Source organism: Podarcis melisellensis (genome assembly GCF_964234715.1).
Source record: "Podarcis melisellensis genome assembly, chromosome: 7".
In the NCBI taxonomy this organism is placed as follows: Eukaryota; Metazoa; Chordata; class Lepidosauria; order Squamata; family Lacertidae; genus Podarcis; species Podarcis melisellensis.
This window is the reverse complement of record NC_138539.1, coordinates 14,127,220-14,150,421: the sequence shown is the minus strand read 5'-3', so window position 1 is coordinate 14,150,421 and position 23,202 is coordinate 14,127,220. Positions and strand designations below refer to the sequence as shown.

At 45.5% G+C, this 23,202-nt stretch overlaps 1 protein-coding gene across 4 annotated transcripts; it reads right to left on the bottom strand.

The window, feature by feature from the left end:
- Positions 1–5,729: 5,729 nt before the first annotated feature.
- On the bottom strand, positions 5,730–22,932 carry ANXA13 (annexin A13). 4 transcript variants are annotated; one of them, XM_081918985.1, is made up of 11 exons: positions 22,852–22,928; positions 17,950–18,025; positions 16,638–16,732; positions 15,340–15,510; positions 15,193–15,226; positions 15,036–15,115; positions 13,648–13,716; positions 11,572–11,673; positions 8,466–8,541; positions 7,649–7,761; positions 5,730–6,089 (listed from the first exon to the last, which is right to left on the bottom strand). In XM_081918985.1, the coding sequence occupies exons 1-11, from the start codon at positions 22,864–22,866 to the stop codon at positions 5,970–5,972; spliced, it is 951 nt and encodes a 316-aa protein (XP_081775111.1). In that variant the 5' UTR covers positions 22,867–22,928; the 3' UTR covers positions 5,730–5,969. The 4 variants fall into 4 exon arrangements, 3 of the variants coding, with proteins under 3 accessions (XP_081775111.1, XP_081775112.1, XP_081775113.1); XR_014170361.1 differs by having other exon boundaries at positions 5,952–6,089; positions 7,649–7,757; positions 22,852–22,932; XM_081918986.1 differs by lacking the exon at positions 11,572–11,673 and having other exon boundaries at positions 22,852–22,929.
- Between the last annotated feature and the right edge of the window lie 270 nt (positions 22,933–23,202).

Sequence of the window (23,202 nt, the reverse complement as noted above, 5' to 3'; positions counted from 1 at the left end):
CATGCTGTAGAGAAAGTGGAAAGGGACACGTTTTGCTCCTTGTCTCAGAGTTGTACAACTCAGGGATATACAGTGGTACCTCGGGTTAAGAACTTAATTCGTTCTGGAGGTCCATTCTTAACCTGAAACTGTTCTTAACCTGAGGTACCACTTTAGCTAATGGGGCCTCCTGCTGCTGCCGTGCGATTTCTGTTCTCATCTTGAAGCAAAGTTCTTAACCCGAGGTACTACTTCTGGGTTAGTGGAGCCTGTAACCTGAAGCGTTTGTAACCTGAGGCGTCTGTAACCTGAGGTACCACTGTACAGTGGATGCTCGGGTTGCAAACGTGATCCGTGCGGGCAGCATGTTTGCAACCCGCAGTGGTGTGTCTGCGCATGCGCAGATCATGATTTCACACTTCTGCGCATGCTCAGTGTGCGATTTAGTGCTTCTGAACAAGCGCCGAAACCTGGAAGTAACCCGTTCCAGTACTTCCGGGTTCAGTGCGGTGCGCAACCCGAAGCACCTATAACATATCTGTCAACTTTCCCCTTTTCTTGCGAGGAATCCTATTCAGAGTAAGGGAATTTCGCTTTAAAAAAGGGAAACGTTGACAGCTATGGTCTGTAACCCGAGGTATGACTGTACAATGAAACTGAGCGTTGGGAGGATCAAGACAGACAAAAGAAAGCACAGTACTGTTTCACACAACGCTTAGTGAAACTCTGGGAGTCTGCTACCACGAGAGGCAGTGATGGCTACCAACTTGGATGGCATTAAAAGAGGATTGGACAAGCCCATCTGGTTTAGCATCTACAAAATGGTGGTGGCGACGAGGGGAATGTACAAGAGGGAGCCTCTTGAACTGGGCAAACCAGTCTCTCTGTAAGATGATGGCCCTAACTGAAGGAACCCCCATTTGCATGACCAAAGAGGAGGCCATGTTACCATAGAAACTACCAGGCCCTTTTTTTCCCAAGGAGAACTCACAGGAACTCAGTTTTGGCACCTCTCCGATGAGTGCCATTGCCGTTCTAGGAGAACGAGGGAGGTGTTCATGGTGACTACTAGAAAAATAGCACTGGAAACAACTAAGGGATAATGTCAATGGGGGTGGGCATTTTCCCCAGCACATCACCTGAATGAAGGCAACATGATCGTGTAAGTAGGAGAACCATAGCCAGGGCTGGTCTGCATGTTGACTGGAAGCTGGAAAGGCAGAAAGGCTTCTGAATCCTTGTGCTGGTATCCAATTCTGTGGCTTGGGGGACTCTCCCTAGAAATCTAATGGGGAGTACTAATGCTGTGGAGTACTAATGCTGTGAGCCCTTCCACCCTATGCTCAGGTTGCATATATGTGTAAATAAAACCATATATCCTAAAGACACTACAGTCTCCATTGACCTTCATTCCAAGGAAACCAAGCCCTGAGTAAGTGTTGGAACGGCTGGAGTCTCTCACCACTCTGAGATTAGGGAACGCCCAACAGTGTGTTTTTATTTAAATTACAGACACTGCTTCTAAATTTGGATATATATAAATGAACAAATTTTTAATTCGCATATGCAAATTCCATGCAAATCTGTACAATCTGTTGTTCTCTCTTTTTTGGGTTTTTGCATTACTTTTATTTCTTTCCTTTCCTCTTTTTGATGCATGTAATTGGCCAACTGGAATAGCAGTCCACGGCCCAAGTACATTGCGATAATTGGTCCCTTAATAACCATAAATTGTGTCAAGATTTGTGCTTGGGCTTAGCTCCAAGAACTTTGAGAAGAACTAAATTAATAATATTTAATATATTTCTGTTTGAATTGTGGTTCCCTTGCTAATACAACCCAGAGAAATGGACCCTTAGCTTTCTTGCTTCTCATATTAATTCCCTGAGGCCCTGCTCCATTATTTTTAGATTTTCAGCTGTTGCGCCTAATTTTTGAACTTCGTTTCACTTCTGCTTATGTTGCAATCTGGTTGTACTTCCATCACATGAGATCTTGACTTTGCTAGTATCTGTGATAGATGCCCCTCTCCCCATGAAAGTCATGGCTGGGCTCAGAGCAACAGTCGATCCTGGTATGAACGTCTGGACACTTGAGTGGTTATTTATAGATCCGCTTCATTGTGCTCCTATTACAGGACGATCGGTGCAACTGGAGGTTTAAGGGCTATGCATGTCTCATGCATTGGACTCCTCTTTTCCTGGAATCTAAGGAGACCACTACATCTTTTCCACCTAAAGCCAAGCCCAGTAATATATCTGCATTCTCAGGCTTCTCTTCAGGTCAGGAGACCAGCTTCTCTTATTTACACTCCTCAACTGTAAACATCAAACCAGATGTAAGCAATCCAAGGTGTCAGACACTCCTGGGTTTAAGATGATGATGATGAAGATGATGATAAAAATAATAGCAGTTTTATGGGAGTCCAGTTTGGACCAGAACCAAACACGAGTTGGGTGGTAGGTTAATCTTCCCATAAGTCTGTGGCAGAACATGTGTGATGTAAATTTTAATGCACACATATACATTAAATTTTAGGGGACGCGGGTGGCGCTGTGGTCTAAACGTCTGAGCCTAGGTCTTGCCAATCAGAAGGTCAGCGGTTCAAATCTCTGCGATGGGGTGAGCTCCCGTTGCTCAGTCCCTGCTCCTGCCAACCTATCAGTTCAAAAGCATATCAAAGTGCAAGTAGATAAATAGGTACCGCTCCGGCGGAAATGTAAACAGCGTTTCCGTGTGCTGCTCTGGTTCACCAGAAGCGGCTTAGTCATGCTGGCCACATGACCCGGAAGCTGTATGCCGGCTCCCTTGGCTAATAAAGCGAAATGAGCGCCGCAACCCCAGAGTCAGCCATGACTGGACCTAATGGTCAGGGTTCCCTTTACCTTTACATTAAAGCAGGAATGTCCAAAGTCTGTTTCAGGGGCCTGATCCGGCCCGCCGATAGATTTACAGTGGTACCTCAGGTTAAGTACTTAATTCGTTCTGGAGGTCTGTTCTTAACCTGAAACTGTTCTTAACCTGAAGCACCACTTTAGCTAATGGGCCCTCCTGCTGCTGCTGCACCGCTGGAGCCCGATTTCTGTTCTTATCCTGAAGCAAAGTTCTTAACCTGAAGCACTATTTCTGGGTTAGTGGAGTGTGTAACCTGAAGTGTATGTAACCTGAAGCGTAGGTAACCCGAGTTACCACTGTAATCTGGGCCCCGTGTGAGTATATGTCCTGGGGTAAAATTGGCCCTCACGCATGTTCACTTCATCAAATCTAGCCCTCTTTGAAATAAGTTTGGACACCCCTGCATTAAAGTTTCAAGTATACCTCTGAAATAAACAAACACACAATTTTGAAAATCGTAAGGGATCCTTACCAGAGATGTCCCAGTGCACATCTGGCTTGACCCTTAACAGAGGTCATGACTAAAACAACATGAGATAATTAGTCTCATGGTTGTGGGTTCAAGCCCCACATTGGGCAAAATAATATCTTGCCAGAGACCTTGTGCCCTTAACTAAGCCATTACAGTGGTACCTCGGGTTAAGTACTTAATTCGTTCTGGAGCTCTGTTCTTAATCTGAAACTGTTCTTAACCTGAGGTACCACTTTAGCTAATGGGGCCTCCCACTGCTGCCGCGCCGCCATAGCACGATTTCTGTTCTCATCCTGAAGCAAAGTTCTTAACCTGAAGCACTATTTCTGGGTTAGTGGAGTCTGTAACCTGAAGCGTATGTAACCTGAAGCATATGTAACCCGAGGTACCACTGTATGCTACATGCTTCAGCCACACCCACCAGTGGATGTCGAAGATGTAGGGCAGGGAAATATGACATAGCGTCAGGAAGCCAAGAGGGCACACGGGTTAAGTTATCCAAGCTGGTTTGGAGGAGAAATAAGAAACTTAATACGCTGGTGGGTTTTTTTATTTTGTTTTTCGTTTGGCAGCAACACTTGTTTTTCGTTTTGCTTCTTGCGATGTTCAGTTCTGCCCTGAAAGACGGTTCATCTTGCAACATTTTCTTGTGTCCAACATCACAGCTGTCCACGACACACTTTACAGTGCAAGAATAGAACGGAAAAATAGATGCTTTGCCCCGCTGACCCCCTACTTATGCAATTCCGTTACATGAATGTTTACCTGAAAGCAAGTTCCACTGGGGTCAGTGGGGCTCCTTACCAGGTGAATGTGGGAAGGAGTTGCCGTGCTGATTTGCAAAGTGTCTTCTAATCTGCCTTTATCTCAGTGAAGACCTTACTAGGAAAATGTGAATGAAAAGATAACAACAGGACAACTGACTTTTGGGTTTGGTGGGTGTGCGTCAGCAAACGAGAGGAATTAAGGCTAAGAGAGCTGAGTGGGGGTGCTTGTGTAATCTCACTGTATACAAGTTGTACAAGTGACAATAAAGTATTTAAAAGTATTTTTAGTTTTGCATTAATGAGGGTCACTGTGCCTCGCATTTTACAAGGCCGAGGGTGAGAGGCAGTGAGTTGCAATAGGTTCTGGGTAGCCATAAGGGAATACAGTGGTACCTCGGGTTACATACGCTTCAGGTTACAGACTCCGCTAACCTAGAAATAGTACCTCGGGTTAAGACCTTTGCTTCAGGATGAGAACAGAAATCATGCTCCGGTAGCACGGTGGCAGCAGGACGCCCCATTAGCTAAAGTGGTGCTTCAGGTTAAGAACAGTTTCAGGTTAAGAACGGACCTCCAGAATGAATTAAGTACTTAACCAGAGGTACCACTGTATGTATATTCTGCTCAATTAACTTGTGGGATTCACTAATACAAAGGGTACGTTCAGACATGGGGATCATTGAGTTAGCCTTCCTGTGCAAAAGGACTGATTGCTAAACCACTCTGGGAAAAGTAGCTACGCGGAGGGAATAAAGGTAAAGGTAAAGGGACCCCTGACCGTTAGGTCCAATTGTGGACAACTCTGGGGTTGCGGCGCTCATCTCGCTTTACTGGCCGAGGGAGCCGGCATACAGCTTCCGGGTCATGTGGCCAGCATGACTAAACCACTTCTGGCTAACTAGAACAGCACACGGAAACACTGTTTACCTTCCCGCCGGAGCGGTACCTATTAATCTACTTGCACTTTGACGTGCTTTCGAACTGCTAGGTAGGCAGGAGCAGGGACCGAGCAACGGGAGCTCACCCCGTTGCGGGGATTCGAACCGCCGACCTTCTGATCCTAGGCTCTGTGGTTTAACCCACAGCGCCACCCACTGTGGAATGAGGGAATAGGGGTCTCCTAACAACTCTCAGTATCCTTAATGAAAAATAGCTCCCATAATTCTTTGGGGGAAGCCATGATGCTTTAAAGTGGTATCATTGTGCTTTAAATGCATGGAGTGCTTGACATGTGGTAACACAATGAGCTATAACACAGGTAGGACTTTGAACCTAAACGCTCCATCCCATGGGCTCCTAGAAGTGAGAGTCAACCCAAGAATAGGCCCTCTGGTTCCTGGCCAGATCTAGTCACCTCATGGGATAGGTTCAGAGGGAAAGTTGAGTCTATGCTGGCTACTGTCCCTCCAGCTCTGTGGGGAGGCCTAGCTCCTATTTCAAGAACTGCTAAGTGTGGTAAGCAGGGTCAGTCCACAACATTGTGCTTCTTGAGAGAGAGGAGCAATCGCCGCTTTGCCTCCCCTCCAAGGAAAAGAGCAGATTTTTCTGGCAAAGCTGAGGCGGAAAATCGCACATGCCTGTTCTTGGAAATAAAAAAAATACAACAACAATATATTCAATTACTAACATTATGTTGCTGTTTAATGACACTCTGTATCAGCCGCCCGAGGCTGCTTCTTGACTCTGCCCAATGGTAGGGCCAACCTTGCGAAGAATTCTGGTCATTGTCTCCATTAAAAAAAACACCCAAACCTACAATTGAAGTAGTAATCTGCTAGAGCTATTTAAAAACTCCTTCATATATCTATATCTATATCTGCACCATTCATTTCGGCACCCCTCTTTTCAACAAGGTCTCAATGCAGTAGGGAGAGCAGCAGCTTCCTGAAATCTCCCGAAGTCTCGGATCGGATGGCTTCGGCCAGAGACCTGCTGTACATCTGCTGAAACCTCTCCTTGATTGTCTGAAGGTCAATCTTGAAAGCAAATGAGAAGAGATTAGGAGCCGTGGGGTCAAAAGCTTGACATGCCAGAGCATACTCTTTGGGGCCATAGGTGAGAAATAGCAGGAGAAGATAAGTGTGCTCTCCCAGGATGCACTCAAGTTAGACTTTTCCGGCTGTTGCTTGTAGACCCCAAGCCCTGTCCATATATAGGCAAGGATTGGAACAAACTATAAAAAACCCAACTGCCAATGATGCAGGAGCATGCCTCGCCCAGACAAAGGAAATGGTGTCCTTCCATAGCGTGAGGTATTCTGGGAGAGGCGGCTTGAGAGGAAGCCTGCAAAACTGCCGTTTTTCCAGGTTGGTAGACCTTAGCTTTGTAAATGACTGAAATTACTGCGCCAAAAGGAAAGGGGGAGAGGAACAGTGGTCTATTCAAATTTCGTAGGTGGCTTTAATCATATTTCTGCGTGGACTATCAGGAGACCTGCAGGGACACCCACTTCCCAATATATTCAGTGAAGATGTGAGAGGGTGAGCAGAATTGTGCTCATTAGTCATGCCCTCTGATGCCAAGGTGCTCGCTTACTACATTCTGATTACTGTTCATGCCAGGTGCCCTATGGGCATGAATCTGTACTGATATAACCTCCTTATTATTCATTTATAAATTATATACTGCTCACATGGCCAGTTTTTTTTTAAAAAAATTGTGTTTAGAAAGTTGTAACCATTGTAGAATGTTTTTGCTTTTAAATTCTGGCTATGATTGAAGAAGAAGAGTTTGGATTTGATATCCCGCTTTATCACTACCCGAAGGAATCTCAAAGCGGCTAAAAATCTCCTTTCCCTTCCTCCCCCACAACAAACACTCTGTGAGGTGAGTGGGGCAGAGAGACTTCAGAGAAGTGTGACTGGCCCAAGGTCACCCAGCAGCTGCATGTGGAGGAGCGGAGACGCTAAACCCGGTTCCCCAGATTACGAATCTACCACTCTTAAGCACGATACCACACTGGCTCTCACCACACTGCTGCCTTGGGCACTTTTGGGAGGAAAGGCAGGATATTAAATAAATAAATAAATAAATAAATAAATAAATAAATAAATAAAGGCTTCTAGGCACTTTAAAATCACCATCAAAATCAATGAAAATACACAGCCAAACAAGCCTGCCTCCCTAGTGTGTGTGTTAGGGGCTCCCCAATTCCAGCATCAAGATAAAGTCAAAACAATGTTTTCATAGGTCTACTTACATAGGAGACTGTTGGCACAATTAAATCAGGAAGTTTAAGTTCAGCGGAATGGTTGCCTAAGGAGGTGTGCCTTTGTGAGCCGGCAGAATGCCAATACTGTTGGGGGACTTTCATATTTCACTTGTGTCCATGAGTGAAAAAGCCCACAAGTGACTACAAGCTGAAAATCATCAGGTCACTGGTGCTAGCAGAGCTACTGCATATTATTAGGGTGACAAGCATGCTGCACAAGTGATGTCTGTGCTCCCCTCTTTCTATCCGGTCACTTTTAAAGGCGGTACTTACTGCGACGATAACACATTCACACAAGAATTTAAGAATCCCCAAACAGCTTACCTCAGCCCTCGTCACCAGGATGCGAATCAAGGTCTCCTCGTCGGTTCCTGCGCCCTTCATGGACTCATACAGGCGAGTGGCGAAATAGGCTTGGCAGTCCCTGGCACATCTTACTAAAGAAAAACATTCCACGAGGACCCACAGTGGTGCCATCGAGAATGAAAATATGCAGCCAATGAATCAGATGCAGAGGGAAAATGACGGTCTGAGTTTCCTCAGGCAGTAGTTGCTGGGCAGGGGCTACTGCTGGTGCAGCTGGCAGGTGAGTGTCGGCCTGAGTTTTGGGCCCAGGTCACCTGGAATAGGTGTGGGTCCTCCTTGACCCTCCTGTCCCTGTGGAACACCCATTCTGGGGGAGTTACGGTGGCATACATTCCATTGGTTGAGCCCCGGCTCAGTCAAGTTGAGCTACACGGGGACATAGGAAGCTGCCTTATACTGAATCAGACCGCTGACCCACTGTAGATCAATATTGTCTACACAGACAGGCAGCAGCTGTCTGGGGTTTTAGACTGGGCTCAGCATGCAGAGCAAATGCTTAGCTTAACTGCTGAGCCGGGATCCTTCCCCCAAGATCTGCTGGGCTCAGCTGAGACAAGCCAACCCACCTATTCCAAACTCTGCTCATCCTGGGAGATCTGAAGTTTAAATTGTGCTAACAAGGCAAATTATAATTTTAGAAGGGGCTGTGTCAGAAGGGCTTCGGGTTCCAGAATATGATCCCCTCCCCACTCATGATTTCATCCAGTGTAGCAAATAGAGTCACTTCAAGAGATGATGATTTAAAATATATATATTAAAAAGCCTTTGTTTTTACCAAGAGTTAGATAGGCCTTCTCAAGGTCTCCAGAGGTTTCGCTCTTAATGGCATCTTCAATATCTTTGCCAGTCAGCTACGGTGCAATAAAGAAAGAAATCTCATAACTGCTCTTTGTAGCGCAGAGTTTAGTACAGAGATACCATGCGGCATTGCCACTGCTTTTTTGGGGGGGGCGAGCAGGGGTTCCTGCTCTTTCCCCTTTAGCCTGGTACAAAAAAATATATGCTGTCAGTGGGAAGGTGGGGAAAGGAAGAACTTGTCTGCTTAGAGTATGTGTAGGGACTCTGGAATTCAAGCACACACCTCGGTCCTGTATACCTGAAGGAGCGTCTCCACCCCCATCGTTCAGCCTGGACACTGAGATCCAGCTCCGAGGGCCTTCTGGCGGTTCCCTCATTGCAAGAGGTGAGGTTACAGGGAACCAGACAGAGGGCCTTCTCGGTAGTGGCGCCCGCACTGTGGAATGCCCTCCCTTCAGATGTGAAGGAAATAAGCAGCTATCTTCTCTTTAAAAGACATCTGAAGGCAGCCCTGTTTAGGGAAGTTTTTAATATTTAATGCTGTATTGTTTTTAACACTCGATTGGAAGCCGCCCAGAGTGGCTGGGGAAACTCAGCCCGATGAGTGGGGTATAAATAATAAATTATTATAATATTATTATTATAAAATCATAGAATCACAGCGTTGGAAGGGATCCTGAGGGTTATCTAGACTGACCCCTTGCAAAATGCAGGAATCACAGCTAATCTCTGCTTTAAAACTTCCAATGGAGTCCACCGCCTCCTAAGGCTGTCCATTCCACTGTTGAACAGTTCTTACCACCAGAAAGTTCTTCCAAATGTTTAGTCAGAATCTCCTCGCTTTGCTACTGGCCTAAACCCTCTCACCGTTTTTTGAAGCCCTGCTTAAATATAACCGAAATTCCACCTTAACTATTAAAAACAAAAACCTGGCAGCCGGCTCCGAATCCTAGCTTTTGCACAAAAGATATTTTGGGTAAAAGCCAGACCACTTTCGGCCAGTCAGTTGGCAACTTTAGTGAGTAGTCAGGGGTGAAGAACTTGTGAGTTCGAGGTGAGCCTTATTTTTAGAGTCTAATGTATTTGCTTAAGCAAAACGAGGTGTTTAAATAACTTTAAACTTAATCTAAATCGGCTTAGGGTTTAGTTAAAACAACACTTTTTGAAATTGCATTTTATCCCAGCCTTCCTCGAAGGAGGTGGGTAACTGAACTAACTGCCACAGAAATGACCCATATTATTCTCCTGTTTCCCTGCCTCCCTTTCTCTCCTCTCCCTCCCTTGCTTGTCCTGGGATAAATTAAGGATTGATTCACCGCTGGATGAGTAGGACCTTATTGTTCACTGTTGTTGCTGGTGGGATATTAGTAGCGTTCAGCAAAGCGGAAATGGCCCTTCTTCACACAGTGAAGGATTTAACTGTGGAATTCGCCACTACAGAGAAAGCAGCCTTGTATTGAGTCAGACCATTGCTCCATCTAGCTCAGTCTCGTGGACACTGACTGACAGGGGCTCTCCAGGATTCCAGACAGGTCCAAAAAATATCTACATGGTGCCTAGGGAACAACTTGCACCTTAATATCAGCAAAACAAAGGAGATGGTGTTGGACTTTCGGAGGAAGAGAGGTGAACTAGCCCCGCTGTATGTCGGGGAGGGCTGTGTGGAGAGAGTCTCTTCCTTTAAATTCCTAGGAGTTTATCTCAGTGAAGACCTTACTTGGAAAATAAATACAACCCAGGTGGTTAAGAAAGCCCAACAGAGACTCCATCTCCTCAGAGTATTGCGAAAGAACAATGTCAATCAACATTTGATGACCTCCTTCTACCGGTCAGCAGTAGAAAGTGTCCTTTCATACTGCATCACATTGTGGTACGCTGGTTTGACATCAACTGATAGGAAGTGCCTACGGAGGGTGGTGAATACAGCACAAGATATTATGGGCTGTCCCGTGAATCCGCTGGATGAAATAGGGGAAGAACGTTGCCTCAGGAGAGTGAGGAAAATTCTCAGGGATGATTCACACCCTGGCCGGCACTTTCTTGATCTCCTGCCCTCGGGCAGAAGATATAGAAGCATGATTAATCACACCAACAGGGTAAAGAACAGCTTCTATCCATGGGCTGTTAGGCTGCTGAAAGAAAAGATAACAATAGGGCAACTGACTTTCGGGTTTGGTGGGTGTGCGTCAGTAAACGAAGGGAATTAAGACTAAGAGAGCTGAGTGGGAGGTGCTCATGTAATCTCACTGTATACAAGTTGTGCAAGTGACAATAAAGTATTTCAATTCAATTTCAATATTTCAATTTTCCCGGCCATACCTGGAGATGTGAGGGACCGAACCTGGGACTTTTCTTGGTGCAAAGCATTTGCTCTGCCATTCAGCTACGTATGGCACTTTTCAACAAGAGGTAGTGATGTCCACCAACTTGGGCAGCTGTAAAAGGTCTCATAGCGGATGCAGCAATCCAAGGCTGCTAGTCATAATATGCCTCTGAATACCAATTGCTAGGAATCACAACTGGGGGGAGTGTTGCTGTACTGAGGTCCCGCTTGTGGGTTTACGGCAGATATCTAGTTAGCCACTGTGAGAACAAAACGCTGGGCTCTTCTTCTCTTCACATTGGTAGTGCTGTGTCTTCATCATGGAATTCGTGACCCTCAAGACATCGTTGGGTTCCAACTTTCTTGAGCCTGCATTGGTGTCCCAAACTTGGGTCTCCAGCGCTTGTTGGACCACAACTCTCATCACCCTTAGCTAGCAGGACCAGTGGTCAGGGATGAAGGGAGTTGGAGTCCAACAACCGACGGAGACCCAAGTTTGGGGAAACCCTGGCTTACATGATCAATGCTCAAAGGAGATGAGGGTTGGAGTTCAGACCCAGGTTCTCATTGGTCATGGCCACCAGCCAACACAATAGTTTAACAGGCATACGGAAAAGCAGCTCAGTGTGCTGATTCTTCATTGCAGGGATAGCAATTGCACTTTAAAGCTAGACGCTCGACCAATATTTTACCCACTGGTAGCACTAGCATGGAGCTTCAGGTGAAGTATCAGTTGCCACAACAGAACAAGGGTACTCACATGTTTGTAGGCTTCAAAAGTAGCCCTCAGCTGCATGTAGTTTCTCTTCGCCAAGACATCATTGAAAGCCAGCTCGTCAGTTCCCCAGCGGCCTTCTCCTGCCTCAGAGATGGAAGACCACTATAACTATAGATTTTGTGACCTATCCACCGAGAACAGGCTAAGAATTTAAACTACAGGAATGTAAATACAGTGGTACCTCGGGTTACATATGCTTCAGGTTACATACGCTTCAGGTTACACACTCCGCTAACCCAGAAATAGTACCTCGGGTTAAGAACTTTGCTTCAGGATAAGAACAGAAATCAGGCTCCGGCGGCAGCAGCAGGAGGCCCCATTAGCTAAAGTGGTGCTTCAGGTTAAGAACAGTTTCAGGTTAAGAACGGACCTCTGGAACGAATTAAATACTTAACCTGAGGTACCACTGTATGGGTCAAGCGAAAATTCCTCAGACTATTTTTCCAAATAAACAAGTTTGCCTAATATACAGATTTTTTTTGCAAGTTTGCCTAATATACAGATTTTTGCAAAGCCGTTTTATCTAAGATAATGCATTTTTGGCATATTTTTTCCCCACCAATGTGCATTTTAAAAGCAGAGTCTACCCTCATATATGTGTTTTTGGTACACATTACTCGGCTGGAGAACTGCGCTGCAATATTTGGAGGGGCGTGAATTTCAAAGGACGGCTGTTTTTCAGTCTGCATATTGTTTCAGGATGCGTGAATCACGTAGGTTCACATTTAAACCCAAACTGAATCAATTTCTGCCCCATGTCTGGTATAGATAGAATGGCCACAGGCCCTCTTTCAACAGGAGATCAGCCAGCCCTCTGTTTAAAGCAGGCTTCCTCAACCTTGGCCCTCCAGATGTTTTTGGCCTACAACTCCCATGATCCCTAGCTAGCAGGACCGGTGGTCAGGGGTGATGGGAATTGTAGTCTCAAAACATCTGGAGAGCCGAGGTTGAGGAAGCCTGGATCAAAGTCCAGTTTAAAGATAAAGAACCATGAGAAGAAAAGGCAGGAGTTTCAAAGTTGCTCATCGGCCATTAGCACCCGGGCAACAGACTGAGTAGGCACATAGACAGACCACCTCCTCACAGGGTTCCCCTCTATGATGAGATAGATGTATTGTATTCCTCTGCTTAATTTTTAATTATTTCTAAATTTGCACCTGTACCAGTTATCACAGCGGTTCTCAACCTGTGGGTCCCCAGATGTTGTTGGACTACAACTCCCATCATCCCTGAGTTCTGGCCTTGCTAGCTAGGGGTGATGGGAGTTGTAGTCCAACAACATTGGGGACCCACAGGTTGAGAAAGGCTGAGTTAGCACATATCAGGTGTTTCTGTTTGTTTGTCCATTTTGCAGACCTCTGCTGACTCTTGGCCTCTTCTTTGAGTGATGCATATCTATTTTTTAGATAGTGGCTACCCCAAGGGAGGGAACTCCTTCCCTGTAAACTTTAGCAATGGGAAAAATGCTCAAGGAAGCTTTTAGCTGATGGTGGATATTAAGAGTTTGCTTAATTGGAACTGGTGGGCGGTTGGCTGTACCAAAGTACTTGGAATGCAAACCACACCCAACCACAGGTCAGAAGGAGAAACACTCTTGAGACCCTCCAAGTGTCCCTACTTTTCAGGGACAGTCCCAGATTTTCAGAAGCCGTCCCGGTTTCTGATTTGATCCCAGAATGTCCCACTTTTCCTTAGGACCTCCCTATTTTCATTGGAGAAATGTTGGAGGGCATGGATAGGATGACCTTATTTTCACTGGAGAAATGTTGGAGGAGACGTTTTCATTGGAGAAATGTTGGAGGGCATGGATAGGATGTCTCTATTTTCATCAGAGAAATGTTGGAGGGTATGTACTCTCTGTTGCTTGTTCTATAGAGAGTGCACCTGGAGAGTTGGGAAAGCACCAGTTTGGGGATCCAGCTGGGAATATAGCTTGGAATTTCAATGTGTTGAGTCTGAGAGCAGGGTACCATGCTGTCTGCCTGTGTGGTTGCTTCAGAACCCTAATAGTAATAAAAGCTGCTCCACCTGTTTATGTTATATCCTTATTGTGCTTACTTCATAGAGATCCTTGGCATCTTTCTGAGCCAGGTTTTCGTTAGTCTCCATCCCTTGATCTCTGCTACCCTGGGGGTGGAAATGACACCCAGTTAAGAAAAAGCACAAAGAACCGGTTGTTTTCCTTCTAGTATGGAAGGTTCCCACTGCCCTGGGCTACTGGAAATGGTTTTTAGCGTTCCTCAGCTCTACCCTCTGATTTCAAAACCCTTCTTAATTTCAGGTTTGCAGCTACTACTTGCTGGTGAGGGAATTAACCCCATAACTTATTTGTTTGCTCCAGAATTGAGTCCTGTCATTGAAACCGAAGCAGGTGAACTCTTCCCAGAGTGGCTTAACAATCCCTCTTTCCTGGGGAACTCTAGGAATTGTAGCTCTATCAAGGGAACAGGGTCTCCTAACAAGTCTCAGCACCCTTAATGAACTACAGTTCCCAGGATTCCTTGGGGAAGCCATGACTGTTTAAAGTGATGTGATACTGCTTTGAATGTATAGTGCAGATGGGTTGGGAATACACAACCAACCAATTTGCACACAATTTAGTGTTGCAGGCAGTGGTGTGCATTGTCAAGATTCTCCAGAACGGAGGTGAACAAACAGGGATGGCTCTGGAAAAATGGCTGGTGTAGATTAAGCACCCTTTATTCTGAAAACTTTAAAAACCATCTGACAAAGAGATGTGTCAGTTTTTATGCTGCCCTCTAGTGAGTGTTGACAAGCAAAACTGGAAACAAGACACACAAATCTGGTTCTTTCCCTGTTGTTTCTTCACTTTTGTTTTGCCCCGTAAGATAAACCTTCTGTATCCCTTCTGTAGCTTGAAGGAACAAAGGAGATAAGAAAATCCATGTGCATTAAGTAGAATGAGATGGTAGCTGGGCACAGCAATTTGAACCCCCAATCTGCCGTGCAGTGCAGTTTGGGGGTGACCCTGCTGCAAAAGAGGGACGCGGGTGGCGCTGTGGGTTAAACCACAGAGCCTAGGACTCGCCGATCAGAAGGTCGGCGGTTTGAATCCCCGCGACGGGGTGAGCTCCCGTTGCTCGGTCCCTGCTCCTGCCAACCTAGCAGTTCGAAAGCACGTCAAAGTGCAAGTAGATAAATAGGTACCACTCCAGCGGGAAGGTAAATGGCATTTCCGTGTGCTGCTCTGGTTCACCAGAAGCGGCTTAGTCATGCTGGCCACATGACCTGGAAGCTGAACGCCGGCTCCCTCGGCCAATAAAGCGAGATGAGCGCCACAACCCCAGAGTTGGCCACGACTGGACCTAATGGTCAGAGGTCCCTTTACCTTACTGCTGCAAAAGAGCACCCCAATGGCAGACAGGTGTCCCCAGGACTCAGGTTCTCCCCCTCTGTGATAAAGAAACAGCCCAACCTCTCCTCACCTTCAATACGGAGAGGAGTATCTTCCTCACTGACCCACTGGTATCGCTTTTGACGTCAGATTCCAGATCCCTGTCAAAGACTTTGAAGAAAAGGAAGAGAGTGACTGCTCGGGCCTTTTCACTCAAGCAGGAGTTCTTGAAATGAGATATAACTTACTCCTTTGGTAGGCAGCTTTTATGGCTAAAATTTGCTGGGAGAGAGAGAAAAGAAAAACAGGTGGTTTTATGGGAGGAGCTGTTTCTTCTATGTTGTTATCTTGTTAAAAGACATTTAAAAGTGATGCAGAAGGCCGGCTGGTCCTACCTGGTTGACCCGTGTGCACAGGATCTCAATCAGGACCGACTCGTCTGTCCCCACACCTTTCATTGCCTTCCGAAGCTGCCTGGCCTCGTAGTCGCATGGCTGGTCCAGTAGGGCCAGGGCAGTCTTTTCGAAATCCCCACTCAGCTCTCCTTTCAGCACTTCCCCCAGATCCTAAAAAAAAACCAAGGGGAAAAAATAATCACAAGCCTTCCTTTAAGTCACAGTGAAGAACACCTTGCGCAGGTCAAGAGGACAGGAGGAGAATCGGTGGGACTTGCTAAAATGTATAAGTCTGAATAAAATACCGTATTTTTCGCTCTATAAGACCACAAGACGCACCAGACCACAAGACGCACCTAGTTTTTGGAGGAGGAAAACAAGGGGAAAAAATATTCTGAATCTCAGAAGACAGAACAGCAAGAGGGATCTCTGCGCAGTGAAAGCAGCAATCCCTCTTGCTGTCCTGGCTTCTGGGATAGCTGCACAGCCTGCATTCGCTCCATAAGATGCACACACATTTCCCCTTACTTTTTAGGAGGGAAAAAGTGAGTCTTATAGAGCAAAAAATACGGTAAGTGCTGGAGATGTAATGAGGTAGAGGGTACGTTTTATCATATGTGGTGGACTTGTAAAAGGGTAAAAGAGTCTTGGGAAACGATACATAATGAATTGAAAAAAATGTTTTAAAGTACCTTTCCAGTTCTTTTTGTTGGGGATAATTCAGAGGGAAATTCCCAGGTGTCAAAAAATATGTATGCTACTAATGCAGCCCATGTTTTGCTAGCCCCAAAATGGAAAATGTGTGAGGTCCCAACCAAAGAAGAATGGCAACTTAAACTGAGGGAATACACACACCTTGCAGATTTAACATAGAATATGAGAACAAGAAGAACATATATTTAGAGAAGACTGGAAAATGTTTACTGATTATATGGGTGAAAATTGTGTACATTTAAAAACGCTGGTACCATTAAGATAAATTCAACAGTGTAAATAAGTTTTGATGGTGTAACTATGGACTACTGAATGGTTTAGTTCATGTAAAATATGCAGGGAGGTGTGGTATGCAAAATGAACCGTGGAAAGAGAAGAAGGGAAGTCATTCATTGAAGGTTGTCTAAATGGATACTTTGAAATGTAAATTAGAAAAATTTAATAAAAATTATATATAAAAAAGGAAGAGGATTGGTGGGAACAGTGGGTGGGTGCTGTGATGCACGGCTGGCAGCAGGAGAACCTTTTGCGCTCTTGAGGGCCACATTCTCTTCATTTCGAGGGCCATACACCCACAACAATACCTTGCCATATATGGCTTGGTACTTCTGCTTCATTTGCTGTCTCTGGTCTGATGAACGGTTGGACAAGATCTCAATAATGACTTTTTCATCAGTCCCTGGAAAATATGAATGCAAAGGAGGACGTCAGCATGAAACCAATCTTTCTTGTAAAGTGGAGAGCGGATGGACAGTTATCCCTTTCTTCCCAGTCTGAGAGTTTAGGGCTAGCACTGAATGGATGTTGCATACATAGCCATAAATCAGATATAAGGTAGAGGTAAAGGACCCCTGAATGGTTAAATCCAGTCAAAGGCGACTATGGGGTGCAGCGCTCATCTTCACTTTCAGGCTGAAGGAATTGGCATTTGTCCACAGACAGCTTTCCAGGTCATGTGGCTAGTATGACTAAACCGCTTCTGGCACAAAGGAACACTGTGACGGAAACCAGGGCAAACAGAAATGCCGCTTACCTTCCCGCCACAGCTTTACCTATTTATCTACTTGCACTGGTGTGCTTTCAAACTGCTAGGTTGGCAGGAGCTGGGACAGAGCAACGGGAGCTCATCCCATCATGCAGATTTTGAACTGCCGAACTTACGATTGGCAAGCCCAAGAGGCTCAGTGTTTTAGACCACAGTGCCACCTGTGTCCCCTAAATCAGATATGGGGACTCTGTAGACCTCTAGATGTTGTTGAACTCCAACTGCCACAAACCCAAGCCAGCATGGCCAACGGTTAGGCATGATGGGAATTATGGTCCAATAACATCTTGGGTTGCCTCCAACTAAGTGCTACTCAGAGGAGGGCGACTGAAATTAATGGCCCTAATTAAGTAGAGTTGATTAATTTCAATGGGAGTACTCTGAGGGGATTTAACACTGGTGACAATGGTTAAGTCCAGCCAAAGGCGACTATGGGGTTGTGGCACTCATCTCGCTTTTCAGGTTGAGGGAGCCGGCCTTTGTTCGCAGACACCTTTCTGGGTCATGTGGCCAGCATGACTAAACAGCTTGTGGCGCAACAGAACACCGTGACGGAAACCAGAGCGCATGGAAACACCATTTACCTTCCTGCTTCAGTGGTACCTATTTATCTACTTGCACTGGCATGCAAGGTTGGCGGGAGCTGGGACAAAACAACGGGAGCTCACCCCGTTGAGCGGTTTCGAACCACCAACCTTCTGATTGGCAAGCCCAAGAGGTTGGGTGATTTAGACCACAGCGCCACCCGCGTCCACTGTCCCCCCATCTCAACAAGAGTGCCTTGTTTTGTGGCAGGGTTTGGTCCTCTGCATGGGATTCTTGCCATGTACGGTAAGTAGCAGGATTCTTACCCATCCCTTTGCAAGCTTTATGGACCTTCTTGGCATCTCGCTCGGCATCAAAATCGTGGTGGCGCCGAATAGTTGGCTAAGAAACAGAGGACATCATTAAATGATGGGGGTGACCATATTGCTCTCCCCTTGCAGTTGCCTTACTGTCTCTATTTATATACCATAAAAAATATGAAGGTGTTTTTACAACAAGAATATTTACACAGAAAAATTTACAAAGACCACCAACTATTATGGAAAGGTGTTAATTCAGGGGTCGGCAACCTTTTTCAGCCATGAGCTGGTCCACTGTCCCTTAGACCATGTGGTGGGCCAGACTATATTTTTTTTGGGGGGGGATGAACGAATTCTTATCCCCCCCAAACAACCCAGAGATGCATTTTAAATAAAAGCACACATTCTACTCATGTAAAAACACGCTGATTCCGGGACTGTCCACAGGCTGGATTGAGAAGGTGATTGGGCTGCATCTGGCCCATGGGCCTTAGGTTGCCTACCCCTGTGTTAGTTGCCTATAGAAGCTTGGCAGCACAGACAAATTTTCAGCAGGCATTTGAGGGTTAAACCAGAAGGCACCTGCAGTTGCCCTTTGCCCTGTCTTTACAGCTGCAAGGGACACATTCTGAGCCTGACCAGCCACACCTGACACCCAAACACTCACCTGTAGGGTTGTCTGTAAGTTAGCATCATCCCAGACCCTGGGATGTGTGAATTTCTCCTAATACTGTATACACATTTTTTGCATGCGATTTTGCTTCATGTACATGTTTTTGCAAATCTATTTTCTCTAATATGATATTTTATTTTCACTAATATATGCAGGGCTTTTTTTTCCAGCCAGAGCTTAGCTCTGGAACCTCTCAGGTAGGTGCCATTGCCATTCTAAGAGAACAAGGGAGCTCTGACACCACTTTTCCTAGAAAAATAGCATTCAATATATTTATGAAATTTTGTAAGCACTAGGTAAAGGTAAAGGGACACCTGACCATTAGGTCCAGTCGTGACCGACTCTGGGGTTGCGGCACTCATCTCGCTCTATTGGCCAAGGGAGCCGGTGTACAGCTTCCGGGTCATATGGCTAGCATGACTAAGCCGCTTCTGGCAAACCAGAGCAGCACACAGAAACGCCATTTACCTTCCCGCCAGAGTGGTACCTATTTATCTACTTGCACTGTCTGCTTTCGAACTGCTAGGTTGGCAGGAGCAGGGACCGAGCAACGGGAGCTCACCCCGTCGCAGGGATTCGAACCGCCGACCTTCTGATCGGCAAGTCCTAGGCTCTGTGGTTTAACCCACAGCGCCACCCGCGTCCCATAAGCACTACTTTGGCCACAAATCATATGGAAAAATGGGGAGAATCTTGAAAGATGGCTGTGCTGTGGTTCTTATGTGGTTTTGGAAAATGTGGAATTAGGTAGGCTCTCCTTTAAATATGAACTGAATTTCTCCTCGGATCTGTACTCTGGAGTCCTTGTAACAGATGAATCACACATCCCATGCATCCATACACGCACATCATAATGAGAGGCATTGGGCTAGATAAATTACTGTATATTGACTGAAACTATGTCAATAAGTCAACCAGGAAATCCTGAAGACATGAACAGCAAATGTCTCATTTACGTTTCAACAAATACAGTTTTATGGCAGAAGGTTAGCTTAGGCAAATCAAGGCTGAAGATTAATTGTCCATTGACTTGGGTTTAATTATTAATTGTATTAGGAGCTTCTAGACTTCAGGGAGGGTTTTTTTTGCTATGCTGATGGGAGTTGTAGTCCAAACATCTGAAGATTGCCAGCTTGTTGAAGGCTGTCCTGGAGAGCAGAATTAACATGGGGCTACATGGGCCCTATGGGACGCGGGTGGCGCTGTGGGTTAAACCACAGAGCCTAGGACTTGCCGATCAGAAGGTCGGTGTTTCGAATCCCTGCGACGGGGGAGCTCCCGTTGCTCGGTCCCTGCTCCTGCCAACCTAGCAGTTCAAAAGCATGTCAAAGTGCAAGTAGATAAATAGGTACCACTCTAGCGGGAAGGTAAATGGTGTTTCCGTGTGCTGCTCTTCTTCGCCAGAAGTGGCTTAGTCATGCTGGCCACATGACCCGGAAGCTGTATGCCGGCTCCCTTGGCCAATAAAGCGAGATGAGCGCCACAACCCCAGAGTCGGCCATGACAGGACCTAATGGTCAGGGGCCCCTTTACCTTTACCTTACATGGGCCCTATAGCAAAACTTTATCACAGTATAAAATGTGGGTGCTAGGTGACTGTTCTCGAGCAAAAAAGGGTTGTGTAGGAAACTGCCTTACATCAGGACAGATTATTTGTCCATCCAGTTCAGTGCTTTCTGGCAGAAGCTCTCCGGGATTTCAGCTCTGTTTCATTTTTCTATTAACTGGAGATACCAGGGATCAACTCTGGGACTTTTTGAATGCAAAACGTGACCTCCACAGCTCAGGTATGGGCCCTCCCTGCCCATGGCTTACTTCCAGGTGGTTTTTCTTACCAGGATTTCCCCCCTCTTCTCAGTTAACACTATGATATCAGAAGTGAGCTCCTCTGGGACAAAGGTCTTGGGCAGTGAGGGAATAAATGCATGAATATTAGGCTCCCCTCACATGCACACCCCTTTTGCTATAATAACCAGACCCCCATCTCCTGTGTTATACATGACTGGGGCAGATTCAGGTTTAAATAGTTCTCCTGGCGTTAGGTAAAGGTAAAGGACCCCTGGACGGTTAAGTACAGTCAAAGGTGACTATGGGGTTGAGGCGCTCATCTCGCTCTCTAAGCCGAGGGAGCTGGCATTTGTCCACAGACAGCTTTCCGTGTCATGTGGGCAGCATGACTAAACTGCTTCTGGTCTAACGGAACACCGTGATGGAAGCCAGAGTGCACGGAAACACCGTTTACCTTCCCACTACAGTGGTACCTATTTATCTACTTGCACTGGTGTGGTTTCGAACTGCTAGGTTGGCAGGAGCAGGGACAGAGCAGCAGGAGTTCATCCTGTCGTGGGGATTCAAACCACCGACCTTCTGATGGCAAGCCCAAGAGGCTCAGTGGTTTAGACCCCAGTGCCACCCGTGACCCATATCTCCTGGCATTATTCCTTGTTTGGCTGTAGTCCCATTCACCCATTCATTCCCTCTCTATATGCACGGGAAATGTGTGTATTGGAGGCATAGGAAATGTGTGTATTGGAGGCCAAGCTGTGTCCCTTAATCCCACCCTTGACGCAACTATACCCACCAGCTGAGGCTCTGCTTGGCATCTGGTTGGCCACTGTGAGAACAGGTTGCTGTTCTAGATAAAGCTTTTGCTCTGAATCCACAAGGCTTTTCTTCAGCTTTCAGCTAATCCCCATAAGTCAACTCTATCCCCAGAAATAGTCCAGATAATCTGTGTGCCCAGACTGACCCCACCCTTAGTAAACCATTTACCAAACTCCGATAGACTTGACTTCTGCATAGTTTTAACGTTCAGAATTCATAAAAGTCTAGATTGTTTACAATGTATTGCTAAGAAGCAACCCTCTGCATTAATATAATTTTCTGCTTCTCCTTTTTTTATCCCCTCTTGCGGTAGCTCCAAGGAGCCAAGAGAGCTTCAAAAGAAGAACCAAAATTGCCTTTTGGGAAGCATGAGAAGGTGGCATAAGCAAACTGGTTTAAGTTAAGCCGGTGTAAAGTTACACCATATCCAAACCCTGTTCAGTGACAGGGTTGCTGCTGCTTTGGCTAAGACTGGCAGAGGGAAAACAAGACTTTAAAATACAGTGGCACCTCACGTTACAAACACCTTGGGTTACAAACACTTCAGGTTACAGACTCTGCTAACCCGGAAGTAGTACCTCAGGTTAAGAACTTTGTCCCAGGATGAGAACAGAAATTGCGTTGCAGCAGCGGGACGCCCCATTAGCTAAAGTGGTACCTCGGGTTAAGAATGGTTTCAGGTTAAGATGTTGGATTTTTTGGAGCTGGCTGACCTGACTGGAAAAATCCACGATCAGAAAGAAGAGGAGATACAAGAGGACTGGAAGAAATTTAAAGAATATTTAGCTAAATATTGTAATATAAGACAAATAGAAAATTCTTGGAAGTAATAAATAGGCTTAGGGGTAGAATAAGAATATGTGGTAGTAAATATTAAGGATTATAATATTAGTAAAACAGAAGAGGATAGTAAATGAAAGGAGTTGATTTTATCAGAAATATGATTATGGAGAACTGATACACAGGTGATACAATGAAATTCAGTTAGAGGGGATTTGAGGAAGTCAGTTATCAATGTAACAAGAATTAGATATTTGAAAAAACAAATTTTCTTTGTGTTTAGTTAATTGTTTAGTTTATTGTATTGTAGTGGTTTTTTTTATTTTTGTCATAAATCTGGAAAATCAATTTAAAAAAATGAAAAAGTAAAGAAAAAAGAACGGTTTCAGGTTAAGAACGGACCTCTGGAATGCATTAAGTTCATAACCAGAGGTACCACTGTAGTCTTCAGTGCCAGATGGGCAGGTCAAGTGACCAAGCAAAACAGACTTAGGACCTAGGCCAAGTCCCACCACCCCTGAAGATTCCCCTTGGGAGGCTTATACTAGCCTGGCTCATCCAATTTGGGATGCTGGGATATCTTTGGCTGAATCCAATGCTTTTCCCCCTCAGCCGGAACTCGCAGGAACTCAGTTCTGTCACCTCTCAGGTGGGCGCCATTGCCATTATAAAAGAGCAGGGAGGCGTTCAGGCCGGTTCTGACACCCCTTTTTCTAGAAAAATAGCACTGGCTGATTAAAACGGGTCCCTTTAGCATATGTCTGAAGGCTGCAGACATGAAAAAAATTGATCTCTGGACCCCCATAGTGAACAGGACTAAATGGGCGAAAGGGAATAGGAAGATTACTTACATGAAAGTTGCCCATCTCTCCTTAGAACTTAGGGACGTTGTTGTCTAATAAGGCAGGTGTCTCTTAATATCCAGGTTTTATGCTTTTACAGTTCCGGGATTAATAAATAACCCATGGCATCATTTTAGTCATTTAATCCATAAGTGATTGTTTGTACCATCTCTTTCTTAATACTTAGGGGCCATAAAAAAAAAAACACACACACACACACACAGAAAAAAATTGTGCTTTGAATAGTCATCTAAAGGTGCTAGATTTATTCGAACAGATTAGGGAGGAGATTCCCCCAGCTCCACACAGAGAAACACCTCCCTGGAAAAGCATCTGGGGAGAAGGAAGACCAAATATTAT

What these genes read in the sequence shown, in the direction of transcription:
- ANXA13 (XM_081918985.1), bottom strand. An exon ending in ACCAAGCCATATATGGCAAG is followed by an intron (nt 15,511 to 16,637) that starts GTATTGTTGTGG and finishes GTTTTTTTTTAG; the next exon opens with GATCTGGGGGAAGTGCTGAA. An exon ending in AAAAGCTGCCTACCAAAGGA is followed by an intron (nt 15,116 to 15,192) that starts GTAAGTTATATC and finishes TTTTCTTCAAAG; the next exon opens with TCTTTGACAGGGATCTGGAA.